The 13045-nt window shown below is 44.0% G+C and overlaps 1 protein-coding gene across 1 annotated transcript; it reads right to left on the bottom strand.

Annotated features, from left to right (window-relative positions):
• Positions 1 to 861: 861 nt before the first annotated feature.
• On the bottom strand, positions 862 to 12047 carry LSM1 (LSM1 homolog, mRNA degradation associated). The gene is made up of 4 exons (XM_083368906.1): positions 11220 to 12047; positions 9457 to 9525; positions 2454 to 2569; positions 862 to 1452 (listed from the first exon to the last, which is right to left on the bottom strand). The coding sequence occupies exons 1-4, from the start codon at positions 11263 to 11265 to the stop codon at positions 1282 to 1284; spliced, it is 402 nt and encodes a 133-aa protein (XP_083225032.1). The 5' UTR covers positions 11266 to 12047; the 3' UTR covers positions 862 to 1281.
• Positions 12048 to 13045: the final 998 nt, after the last annotated feature.

Genomic DNA, 13045 nt, shown 5'->3' with positions numbered 1-13045 from the left:
AGAAGAGATTCAAGCTAGAACTAAGGATAAATTTCCTGACAGTGAGAAGAAATAATCAACGGAACGACTTGCCTCCAGAAGTTGTGGATGCTCCACCACTGGAGGTTTCCAAGAAGAGATTGGACAACCATTTGCCTGAAATAGTATAGAGTTTCCTACTTGAGCAGGGGGGTGGACTAGAAGACCTCCAGGGCCCTATTCTGCAATCTTACAAATAAGATTCAAATAACCTTCAGACCAGCAATCAAGTAAGCAAGACCCCCAATCAAGAAATTGCAAAAGAGCCATTAGTAAACAGCCCAACCAAGGAATCCCTAAGACCACTCCACACGCAGACAGACAAGACACCAGAATATAAACCGACAGCGAACAGCACTCCTTACTAGCACTGATGATGTTACCTTGTTAGGCTAATGAAACATCTGGAAGAAAAACAAGCAAGCTCAGAGAGCAGCAAGGACCCTGCAGCAATAGAATATCTGTAGCTCAGGGTTTAACTATGGAATTCTGGGTGCTACACCTAAGCTTGTTTTTTGCTTGCAGATGTTACATCTTCGTCAGGGATATTACCTGGCCCAGTGCTGAAACATCTGCAAGCTAACAAACAAGCTCAGAAACCACCAAGAACTTCACAAACAAGAGTAAGTCAGCTGTTCTGGTCAAACTTTCTCCCTGTTTGAGTGTTTTAAAGTTTCCATCAACCCAGTTCAGAAGACAAAAGTGGTTTTTTCTGTCGTTTCTTTGTCCCCCCACCTAGACCAGGCGTGGGGAACCTTGGCTCTTTTATGACTTGTGGACCTCAACTCCTGGCTGGCTCAGGAATTCTGTGAGTTGAAGTCCACAAGTCATAAAAGAGCCAAGGTTCCCCACCCCTGCCCTAGACAATCGCCCTGGTGACTAAAAAAAGAAAAAAAAGACAAATTCTCAGTACTGCTTCCACCTTGGCTTACAGCAGTGTCTAGAATCACCTTTTATTTACAGGTTAGAGAGGGTTCATTCCCCACTTCTTCCAGTCATCCCTGCATTACAAAAAAAAAAGTCCTAAACCAGCATTCTTTTACAGCGGCTTTGTTCATGCTGGATTATATTTAATCTTCAAAAATAATGTGTTTTTTTTGGTGAAACGGGAAGAACTACAGTTAACATCTCGGCAATCCAACTGCTTTTTGCACTTGGGGGGGAAGGAATCTGAAATAATAATAATAAAAAAATAGTTGTCCATCACTTGGGCACTTCAGTACACAGTCTCCTCAATCTTTGGGAGACAGTTCAGGTAAATACTTAGTATTCGTCTAGTGTATCAGCCCTCGGAACGGAGAGGCCGCGCTCTTTCAGCGCTTGCGTTTTTAACTTGTCTGATTCTTGCTTCGTTTGCTGCTCTACCCGTTGAACTTCCAAGATTTCCTCTATTGAGACTTGCTGCAAAGGGGTGTCACTTTCCTTTTCCAGGTCCTGCAGTTAAAAAAAAAAGGATCAATATTTCAGAGCTGGTAATTGGGAAGAAACAGCAATTTCTTCTGAGGCACAAAACACATATGCTAGGAATAGGAATAGAACAGAATAGAATAAGAGTTGGAAGGGACCTTGGAGGTCTTCTAGTCCAACCCTCTGCTCAGGCAGGAAACCTTATACCATTTCAGACAAATGGTTGTCCAATCTCTTCTTAAAAACTTCCAATGTTGGAGCATTCACAATCTCCGGAGGCAAGTTGTTCCACTGATTTAATTGTTGTAAATTTCTTCTTAGTTCTAGGTTTCTACAGGTATGTTCAGCGCCTCTATTCCATTCCACCTTATCAAACAATTCTCAGTTAAAAATGCACCAAAAGATACCATTTATCATGCAATAAAGAATAAAGAAAAATGTGTGTGTGTGTGTGTTGGGTGTGTGTGTGTGACTCAGCGGTTAAAGACACTGAGTGTGTTAGCTGGAGAGCTGGCAGTCCGGGTTTGACACCTGAGCTCTGTGCAACGGTATGAGCTCCCGTCTTCGCCTCAGCTCCTGCCCATCTAGCAGTTCGAAAGCATGCAAATTGCAAGTAGATAAATGGGTACCACTTTGGTGAGAAGGTAACAGTGTTCTGTGCACCTTTGGCACATAGCCATGCTGGCCACATGACCATGGATATTGTCTTTGGACAATTTTGGCTCCTTCAACCAAGAAATGGAGATGAGCAATGTGCCCTAGAATTTGACACGACAGACAGAGAAACCTTTATCTTTTTAAAGAATAAAAAAATCCTTAAAAATCCTTCCCCAACCTTGTGGTCTCCAGAGGGATTAACCTACAAGTGCCCGTAATCCCAATTTAGACCAGCTAATATCAATTAAGAATGAAGTTGTGCCAATGTTTCTCAAACATAGCAACTTTTTAAGATGTAAGAATTTCAACTCCCAGAATTCTGCGCCAAGAGGCCCGCATTATTTGGAAAAAAAGAAAAGTTGGTGACTTACAATTTCTCCCAGGAGTACAACATTCTCGCCTCTGACCACGAAGATGCCACGAGGGATGTCACCATACTTTTTGCCCACGTGAATGCGCTCCACTGTTTGGTGCAAAACCAGATTTGCTGCGGGTCCGTGGAGAAGGAAGGAAACAAAGATGGAAACAGTGATGAAATGTGTGGCTGCTTGTAAAAGGAGAGTTTGCAGCCTTCCACCTTTGCATTTTCTGTGCAACTGCATTCTTAAAGAGGTAACGAAATACTACTATGGTAATTAGCAAATATTTCCCCTTTGTTGTCTGGCAGTCAAAGCATTATTTCTATTTAGCACTTGTGGGACCTCTTTCTCTTCTTCCAACATGTAAGCAGTGAATCTTCTCCTTATTTTATTCATCCATGCATAATGAGATAATTTACGCTGCTTCATAGTTCTTTTTGCAAAGGTAATGGTCTTTCTTTTTTTTTTTGGGTATGTCACTAAAAGACACACCACTGTCACCACGCTGCCAGTGTGGAGTCCTGCCTACTTTTGCCTGTCATATATGTAACTTAGATTTCCAATAAAGCAGAATATTTGTAGCTCAGGGCTGAAATTAGGGGTCCTTTTTGCTCTCGGAACTTGGTTGTTTTCTTGCGGACATTTCATTACTTCAACTAGGTGACATCATCAGTATCTAACAAAAAAAAACAACAACCAAGTTCAGAGAGTGTATTTGCACATTGCTCAAAATCAGTTCCCTTAACTACCGTTTGTTAAATAATCCACAGTTCATACAACACTCTAAGTCATAAACAAAGTAGCTGGAGTCTATTCAATCAAACAAAATAGCTGGAGTGTTCTATTCTAGGTCATAGAACAAAGTAGCTGAGGTGACATTCCATTATTAAGTCAGAATTAAAAATTCTCCATTAGCACCATTTGTGAATACAAGCGAACACACCTCCAGCATTCAATTGTGGTGATCAGAGGACAATCCATCATTTTTTTAACAAGCCCATTTTACCAAAGCTTCCTAGCTTGGTAATCAGGAGATTATAGGATCACGAATGTAAATGTGGCCATTTGAAAGTAAGGTCTTAGCAAAGAATGGTTCATTTGGAGAGGTGTGCTATAAAGAAGCATATACCATTGGTAGCCCTTGCTTAGCTACTGCCTCGTTTAGCAACTGTTCATGTTTAAGATGAAAAAGTAACTTTACAGCCAACCTCTGCATTTATGACCTTTTGAGGTCTGTAAAGGAAAGGAAAGCTGAAGGAAGATAAGCCCAGTTGCAGTTTCACCAAGTGCTTGTTTCACTGAATGACCAAGTTGCAGATCCAGCTGTCTATTTCTCTATGCTTTCCCACTGAGTAGTTGTCTTTCTTCAGACATCCGTATGTATAGAAAATTCAAAACCTCAGTTGACATCCCTTATTTTCCCATCAGGAAGTCTACTCTGTACAGAGATATGCAAATCCAAACTCAGTCTGGCATGTAACACAAACTCATTTGCTAGCCAAAGATGTGCAGGTTTTCCATACATGTAAATAAACATACTGAGAGCTGAACAATGTTTCCCATTCTTTCAGCCCACCTAAACAATTGACTAACCTACAAACAAATCAGCATCATCAGCTTCCAAGTTGGATGCAGGGCAGTGGGGCTTGCTGTCCTGTATGGCCAGCATGAAATTGCAGGATGCTAGGGCATTGTTCTGAAAAATCAAAGCTATATATCATACATATTGGGTCTGAAGCCAAAGATATTTTGCAAAGTAGAAGGGAGATGCATCCTACATCTATTGGCAGTTAACCAGTTTTATCATTTCATTTTCATTTTCATTTTATTAAGTTTATATGCCACCCTTCTCCCTGAGGACTCAGGGCGGCTCACAACAATAAAATTTTTAAAAAAACACAGAGTAAAAAAATTAAAAGAGAATTAAACAATAAATACAAAATTACAAAACAATTTAACCCAGTAAAAGCCTAATTAAAAATCGTAGTCAGTCCAGGCCCGCTTGTTGGAACAACCAGGTCTTCAGGTCGCGGCGGAAGGACCGAAGGTCAGGGGCCGTCTGCAGCTCCGGAGGCAGTTCATTCCAGGGGGTCGGTGCGCCCACAGAGAAGGCTCTCCCCCTGAGGGTCGCCAGATGGCATTGCCTGGCCGACGGCACCCTGAGGAGGCCGACTCTGTGGGATCAAACCGGGCGATGGGAGGTTGACAATGGCAGCAGGTGGTCTCGCAAGTACCCCGGGCCTAAGCCATGCAGGGCGTTAAAGGTTATTACCAGCACCTTAAATTGCACTCGGAGGGTAACTGGAAGCCAATGCAGCTCGCGCAGGAGTGGTGTAACATGGGAGTACCGAGATACTCCCATAAGCACCTACGCAGCCGCATTTTGCACCAGTTGAAGCCTCCGGGTGCTCTTCAAGGGCAGCCCCATGTAAAGAACATTGCAGTAATCCAGGCGAGAAGTGACGAGGGTGTGGGTAACCGTGCATAGGGCATCTCGGTCCAAAAAGGGGCGCAACTGGCGCACTAGGTGAACCTGTGCGAAGGCCCCCCTGGTCACGGCTGTTAGATGATCTTCCAAATTAAGCCGTGAATCCAGGAGGACACCCAAGTTGCGAGCCCTTTCTGAGGGGGGCAATACCTCCCCTCCATCAAAAGAGATGGAACTTGTTGGACAATACGAGATGCCGGTATCCATAGCCATTCGGTCTTGGAGGGGTTAAGCCTGAGCCTGTTCCTTCCCATCCAGACCTGCACTGCCTCCAGGCACCGGGACATCACGTCAAGGGCATCACTGGGTTGGCTCAGGGTGGAGATGAACAACTGGGTATCATCCGCATATTGGTGATACCTCACCTCAAAGCCATGGACGATCTCACCCAGCGGCTTCATATAGATGCTAAACAGGAGGGGGGAGAGAACCGACCCCTGAGGCACCCCACAAGTGAGGGGCCTCGGGGTAGATCTCTGTCCCCCTGCCAAGACAAACTGCGAGCGGCCTGAGAGGTAGGAGAACCACCGTAAAACAGTGCCTCCCACTCCCAACCCCTCGAACCGTCGCAGCAGGATACCATGGTCGATGGTATCAAAAGCCGCTTAGAGGTCAAGTAGGACCAGGACAGAGGAACAGCCCCTGTCCCGGGCCCACCAGAGATCATCCACCAGTGCGACCAATGCCGTTTCCGTGCTGTAGCCGGGTCTGAAACCAGACTGGTATGGGTCCAGATAGTCCGCTTCATCCAGGAATTGCGGGAGCTGACGCACCACAACACTCTCAACAACCTTCGCTACAAAGCGAAGGTTGGAGACAGGATGGTAGTTATTCAATGAGGCCGGGTCCAGAGCAGGCTTCTTGAGGAGGGGCCTCCATCAAAGAAGCATTAACAACTGCATGGAGCCACCCTGTCACCTCCCAGGCGGCCGAAACCAGCCAGGAGGGACATGGGTCCAGTAAATAAGTTGTAGTGCTCAGTCTACGCATGATCCTGTCCACATCATCCAGAGTCACAGGGTCACACCCACCCCAAATGGTATGACCAAGACCTGCCTCTCCACTCCGCTGGATTCCGCCCAGTCGGAATCTTTATCTTTCTCTGGGCTCGTACAATGCCATGAAAAAAATGGATTTGAGTTAAGAAAAAGTGAAACGGTGAAATGAGGTGCTTAAAGTATATGTGTCAGTGCCTCCTTAACTAGTGTGATCTTCCTGGGTTTGCACAACTACTGCGTAAGCCCAGGAAAACAAAACCTGCAGATTCTATAAGGAGATTCCAACAGATGTGCCCTGTGTGTGCTTATCCCAAAATATTTTTTCAGCTTTCAATCCAAACCACAGCATGTCAGTACAGGCTCGCTTGCAATTGTTTGCAGGTTTACTTTTAAGGATGTACACAAATGCAACAATAATGGTATGCCTACCCAACCACTAGTGGGATTTGATTATTTGCAGACAAGCATTAATAATTCCCCATCTGGGGAGAAATGAACTTTTCAGACTTCTGCTCCGTGACCCTATACCAAATATTAACATCAGGCCACAGAAATATACAAACACCACTGCTTATTCTCATTCCAGAAAATGGGCACATTATACTCTTTCAGTTCTGTTCCTCTGGTCAACCCTACCAAGATTATAAACCATTCTAAGTTAAAGAATAAGGTAGGGAGACCATACAGAACATGGCTTCTGATATTCTTTCCAAGCCCTTTACCGACAGTGTCCACAGGAGGCATCCACATTTTCTTCTGTAAATGTAAATGTAAAGCAATGTATGTTGCAAAATGTCTATGGAGTGTCTCAAAGATGTTTTTTTTCAAGAGGCAACTGGACTTTTTCTTTTGCACCACTCAGGTGACCTTGAGGACAGAGATAAACTTCCAGATGGCCTCAACTGCTCTCTAAAAGAATGCAAATGACCAACTGTCTGCAAGGAATATAAATCCTTCCATTCCCCACCATCCAGTCAGAACTAAAGAAGGTTCTTGAATCAGAAGAGAAACATCTTCAAGGAAAAACAAAGAAAGCCCAGTTGCCTCATGAAAACACCTTTGGGACGATGTATGTTGCATCTTTGTGTGGGTTTTTGCTCTCCGGTCGTGTTGCGTTTGTGGGGATGCTTACATAGGGAAGCACAGGAATAGCTCTAAGTCCTATGTCCACAGTAGCTAATAATGGTCCAGTAGAAAACATTTCATCCATTGACTAATGTCACAGGGACACACAGGAAAGTTTTTTTTTCTTCTGCAATCCCATTTGTTCCTAGTCCATTTTCAAACTCAGTATTTCTTTTAGCAGCTTCTCATCCTACACCCAATTTTGTTCTATCCTACTCTGTTGTTAGAGAATGCTCCTGCTTAAGGACGTATGAATTAGCATCCCATGTATCTCTATATAATTTCTTTCCAACTTTCTGCAGCACAGGGAATGGAGAGGAAAAATGACAAGGGCCAATTGGGCCTCTGCCAAAGAATACAGACTTCTGAACTAAATTGGAGTGTTGGGTCGATCCTGGTTCTTGTTATTTTTGTTCAATTCTTAGTATACCGGAACTAGCCTAAGCTCTAAAATAGTTGTATACAATACTGGGGATTATACGTGGCTCAGAGTTGAATCGTTGAGTTGGTATTCTAAGCCTGTTTTTCTTTTTACAGATGTTTCCCATCTGCACAAAGAAAAACAAGTTTGATAAACAGCCCCAGAGCAATGCACTTCTAATCTAAGAACAGAAACTACTTTTAAGATTCTTACAATCAGATTGTCCAAGCTCAAGTGAAGCTCTCTAAACTCAATTAGAGGCATGCCGAAGTCTTGATCATCTGTAGTATTTGCTACCCTCTAGCGGTACAGCAGAGTTCAGCAGCAAACTAGACTTTTATGCATTCCTGTACTGAAAGCCTGAATTAACAGCTAACAGCTGAAAATCAAACTCTGTGGCAAAACTGAATTTCAATAACACAATGTCAGGCCAGGTATGGATTTTTTTTTATTCCCATTTATATCCCGCCCTTCTCCGAAGACTCAGGGCAACTTACAATCTAAGAAGCACAAACCAATGTGCTTAGCAGTAGCCTTCATTCTATGTATATGCCTGCTTATTAGGGCTTTCACACATACACCCAAGCGGCATTATTACAAAGTCAGCTTAATTGCCCCCAACAATCTGGGTCCTCATTTTACCAACCTCAGAAGGATGGAAGGCTGAGTCAACCTTGAGCCTGGTGGGACTCAAACCTGCACTAATTGCAGGCAGCTGGTGTTACTTAAGGAGGCATTAGCCCACTGCTCCACCAAGGCTATTTTAAAGGGGAGAAAAGTTACTCTTGCTTTTGAAAATAAATGTATTTGCTGCTGCGTTCCAGTGATATGGTATTTTGGGATGTTCACTATTGAGCAAAAAAGGCTATTGGAGCATAGTTCTCTTTCCCCGGTCCACACTGATCCAGTGCTATATTAATCAGTGTTGGATACTCAAGATTTCTGACTGATCTTTCTGGTCAACTGATGGTATAGAACAGTACATACTGCATGAAAACTAAGCTTGGGGGAGCCTGGGATGACTTCTGAGCCACAGTTTTTCTCCAAAGGCCATGGAGCAAAATTCTATAGGGTTACTGAGGAAAAAAAGATATGAGGAATGAATTCCATGTACCCTGCTTTGAACTCCTGCAGCAAAGGCAGAATAACTATTTGTTGCCAAACTTGTTTTGAATGTACCGTAAGAATCTTCAAGACTCATTTATCTTGATTTTAATCCAGGAAACTCTTTGTTTTCTCCTTTGATTCAGTTTTGATGTCTGATGTCTGCATGGACAAACCCTTGCAGGTTTCTTGGCAATTTTGTTTTGCAAGTGGTTGGCCAATGCCACTTTCCTAGGGCTAAGAGAAACCCCAACTGGCTTTGCATCTAAGATAGGACTAAAACTGACAGTCTCCAGTAGGCTGGTATCTTCACCATTACACCAAACTGACTCTATATAGGTATACTCTGTCAGTAATAGGTGCTATTAAGTATAAGGTAAAGGTAAAGCTTCCCCCGCACATGCATGCTAGTAGTTTCCAACTCTAGGGGCCGGTGCTCATCTCTGTTTCAAAGCCAAAGAGCCAGTGCTTGTCCGAGGACGTCTCCGTGGTCATGTGGCCGGCATGACTAGACTCCAAAGGTGCACGGAACGCTGTTACCTTCCCACCGCAGTGGTTCCTATTTTTCTACTTGCATTTTTACGTGCTTTTGAACTGCTAGGTTGGCAAAAGCTGGGACAAGTAACAGGCGCTCACTCTGCTACGTGGCACTCGGGATTCGACCCGCCAAACTGCTGACCTCATGATCGACAAGCTCAGCATCCTAACCCACTGAGCCACCGCGTCCTTAAGTATATTCACAGTCAAGTGCCACATTTTTTTTCCTTTTCCCAGTTCTTTCCTCAATACTTTTTCTTTCAAACTCCTAGCTTTGGCAAAGTATTAGATGTACAAAGGACCACCCAAGAGTACATAAATGGAAAGATAAAGGTGGCATACCAAACTGATCAATGCTGCGTAAATATCCAATCAGGGTTCTGCCATCTCTAAGGAGGACCAAGTGTTTCTCTGGAGGGGAGGGGAAAAAAGAGAAAAATCATATTAATTTGCAAAAACCAAGCCTTTTAAAGAGTTGAATCAGCTTTTCTACAGTTCTGAAAGTCTATAAGCTTTGGAGTTTTCCAAAATATATTAGTTATCTGTCTTTGTTGTTTTCTGCAAAAATGCTTGTCACTTAGGTTTGTTATGTGGAATTATAAAGAATGATCACATTCACTGTAAAAGCACAGAAGTGCAGGGATCCAATTAGCCTATTTGGATTTGATTTGTATTGCTTGGATTTGCTTTTTCTTCCTCAATCACTCTACGTTAATTGAAAACTCTCCAGTTCACACCATGTTAAAATGCTGGGTTTTACAGTGATAGCAGTCTGCCATATTCTGTGCTTGTAACACATAAACTAAAGTTTACTCGGTTCAGAGTTCAGGGGTTCTTTTGCAAAGCGTAGCATAAAGTTACCATATGGACTGCATATATACATCACGTTAGTCTTAAAATATAGATCGGGGTCCCCAACCCTGGTCTGTGGAACAGTGCTGGTTCGTGGCATGCCAGCAACTGGTCTGCACAAACAAGCAAAGGTCCGTGGGATGCAAGCAGCACACAAAAAAACCACACACACACACCCTCCTGTGGAAAAACCTCTCTGTGTGGAACCGGTCCCTGGTGCCCAAAAGGTTGGGGACCTCTGATATAGATGGCTATTTTGTGGTTCAGATAATTACATAAGAAATATATCTAAAGTGTGGTTATCTTTTGGCCAGCACTGGGAAAATAAACTACCTTTAAAAGCCATTCAGAAATATATCATTTAAGGAAGCCATCATGCAAAATATCAGACTAGCGTAAAACAGGGTTGCCTGATCGATATTTCAGTGTCCCCTGTAGATACGTAGGTAGGTAATAGGTAAGTAAGTTTAGGCTTCAACCCTTCCAGTAGCTTTGAAACTATGGCTTACAACTTAAGAGCGTTGTGCAAAACTCCCCAAGTGTAGCTTATCCCATTAACAATGATTACAATTAACTTGCTGGGGGGGGGCGGGCACAGAAAGTCAGGTTAAAGCCTTCACAAGCCATTTCCCATGCAGAAATAAGTAAATAAATAAACAACCCCAGGAAGACCGTGCCAAGAGATCGGCCACACACCCTCCAAAACAGAGAGTAGTCCTATTACAAATACGGAACGCTCGCCAGCCGCAAATCCTTCAAACCGAATTCGGCCACGCCGAAGGAACGCGGCTTTCCACCCCTCTCTTTTTGGGAAGGGGTGGGTGGGTCTCGTTCCTTTTATTTTCACGCCCCCCCCCCTTAGTATTCATGGCCCAACCCCAGCCTGCTGCGGCCATGCAAGCATGCCATGCATGCCAGCACGGCTGCGGCAATGAAATCAGTGCCATGCCGTTTCCTAAAGCAGCGTTTTCCAACCTTAGGAACTTGAAGATGCGTGGACTTCAACTCCCAGAATTCCCCAGCCAGCATAGCTGGCTGGGGAATTCTGGGAGTTGAAGTCCACGCATCTTCAAGTTCCTAAGGTTGGGAAACGCTGTCCTAAAGCAAAGGCATTTCTCGAGAGCAGGGAGGTGGAAAGAAAGCTGGTTTGAAACCAGGAGGAGGAGGAGGAGGAGTGCTTGCTTGTAAGGAGCCACCCGCCAGGCGCAAAAAGGGACCCCGCGCAGAGACGGGACGCCCCGCGCGCTACTCACTGTCGATGTCCTGGATGAGGCTGGCCGTGCCCGGCATGTAATTCATTTTTGCCTCGGAGGCAGCGGAAGCTGCGCCTCCCGCATCGGCCCTGGGAGAAGCGGAACCTGCTCTTGGCCTCTCCCCGCCCGGTCCGGAAGCACAAGCTCCGGCGGGGCGGGGAGACAAAAGGGGACCCGTGCCCGGCGGCGGGTTAGTGCGGACGGGAGTTCCCAGGAGAGAGGCAGGCGCCGCCGGCCTCGACCCTTAAATAAGCGGCCAGGGAAGGGCGGAAGGGTCGGCAGCGGCCGCGCCCGGCTGGCTGGTTGGAGCGCAGTCAAAGGCGGGGATCGGGAAGGCAGCTGGGATGCGCTTGCCGGCCGTGGGAAGCCTGGACAGTCCGATTTGGATGCATAGAGGGTTGCGCGAGATGGGAACCATAGTAAAAATGGCCCACGTTCGCTTAGGGTAGTTGGTTTCATAAGCCACCAGCTCTCGCAGCGGGGCCAGCAAACCACGTGCAAACCTGGTTTGCTGTGGGAAGCCTACTATGCTCTGGTCTGTGGTACGTGGGAGTCCAGCTAATATGTCTTTTATTCAATAAACCATCATTTATGATCTACGATCCCTGTTGCAAAATTATGATGTATCGGTAAGCTTGCAGGATCCTAACTCAGCCTGAAGATCACTGGGTGACCTTGGATTATTATTGCACATTAATTTTATCTTTTTGCTCTTATATTATTCTACTCCAGGTGACTGCCTGGACTAGTACTTACAGTTTTCTTGGCATGATTTCTCACAAGGAGTTTGACATTGTCTCCGTCCTAGGGCTGGCCCAAGGTCATCTAGTTGGCTTTGAGTCTAAAGTGGGACCTGAACTGACAATCTCCCAGTAATCTGGTGCCTTAAAATTACATAAAACTGGCTCTATTCTGTTTTTATTTTCACTTTTTCAATAATATTAAGAATACTAAGAATTTGTATTTAAAATAGTGTTTTATATTACACTGTTATGTTAATAATCCAAGCTTTCAGGTATCATTTCTATCTTATAGATTGTATTATTACTGCTAAATGCTTGTGACTTTTATTTATACTGGTCTTTCACTGATGTAAAGATATGTTCAGTATGCTACTCATTTTAAGGATAAAATAGAAGGTGAAAAACTATTTGTATGTCATTTGTTTTATTGTGATTGACTTTGTTAAGACTGAGAAAGCCCTGACTGTAAATACAGTTTTTCTAACTTTTTCCCTTCCAGATATATATGTAACGGTCAAAATGGCTTCAAATACCACTGCAAACTCCGTTAACTGAACACGTGCTGAATTTCCTTAACATGTACAGTAGAGACAATCTATATTTTAAACCTAGTTAAAAGAAAGTAATAACTATTCCTAGGCATAACATCCCTTTCAAAGTTCTGAGTTACGCAACCTGTACAATATTATTTAATTTCTGTTTTATCCCCAGTCTTTTTTTGATGGGGACTCTCTAGTGGCCGTCCAGATTTGTTATTAAATTTGTGGAATAAATTATGCTCCACCCATGACAATATTCCTCTTTCCAAATAAAGTTTGAAGGCAAATTCTGCTACGTAAAATGAATAACAAGTGACGAGAGAAAAAGAAGGCAAATTTCTCATCTGGGCACTAAACAAAATCCGAATTCCTCTTTTTTTTTTTCCTCCGGCGCTTTAAGAGTTAATTAAAACTTGTTTCTTTCCCCCCCCTCCAAACCAGGCTTGCTGATTGGATATTATTCCCCGTGACGTTGCGGAGCGGTCCTCGCTTATTGACGTCAGCAGCAGCGTTTAATTCCTTTTAGCAAAACCCTTACCGCTCT

Source organism: Vipera ursinii (genome assembly GCF_947247035.1).
Source record: "Vipera ursinii genome assembly, chromosome: 8".
NCBI classification, from domain to species: domain Eukaryota; kingdom Metazoa; phylum Chordata; class Lepidosauria; order Squamata; family Viperidae; genus Vipera; species Vipera ursinii.
The sequence above is the reverse complement of the archived record's forward strand: the minus strand, read 5'-3'. Positions and strand labels throughout refer to the sequence as shown.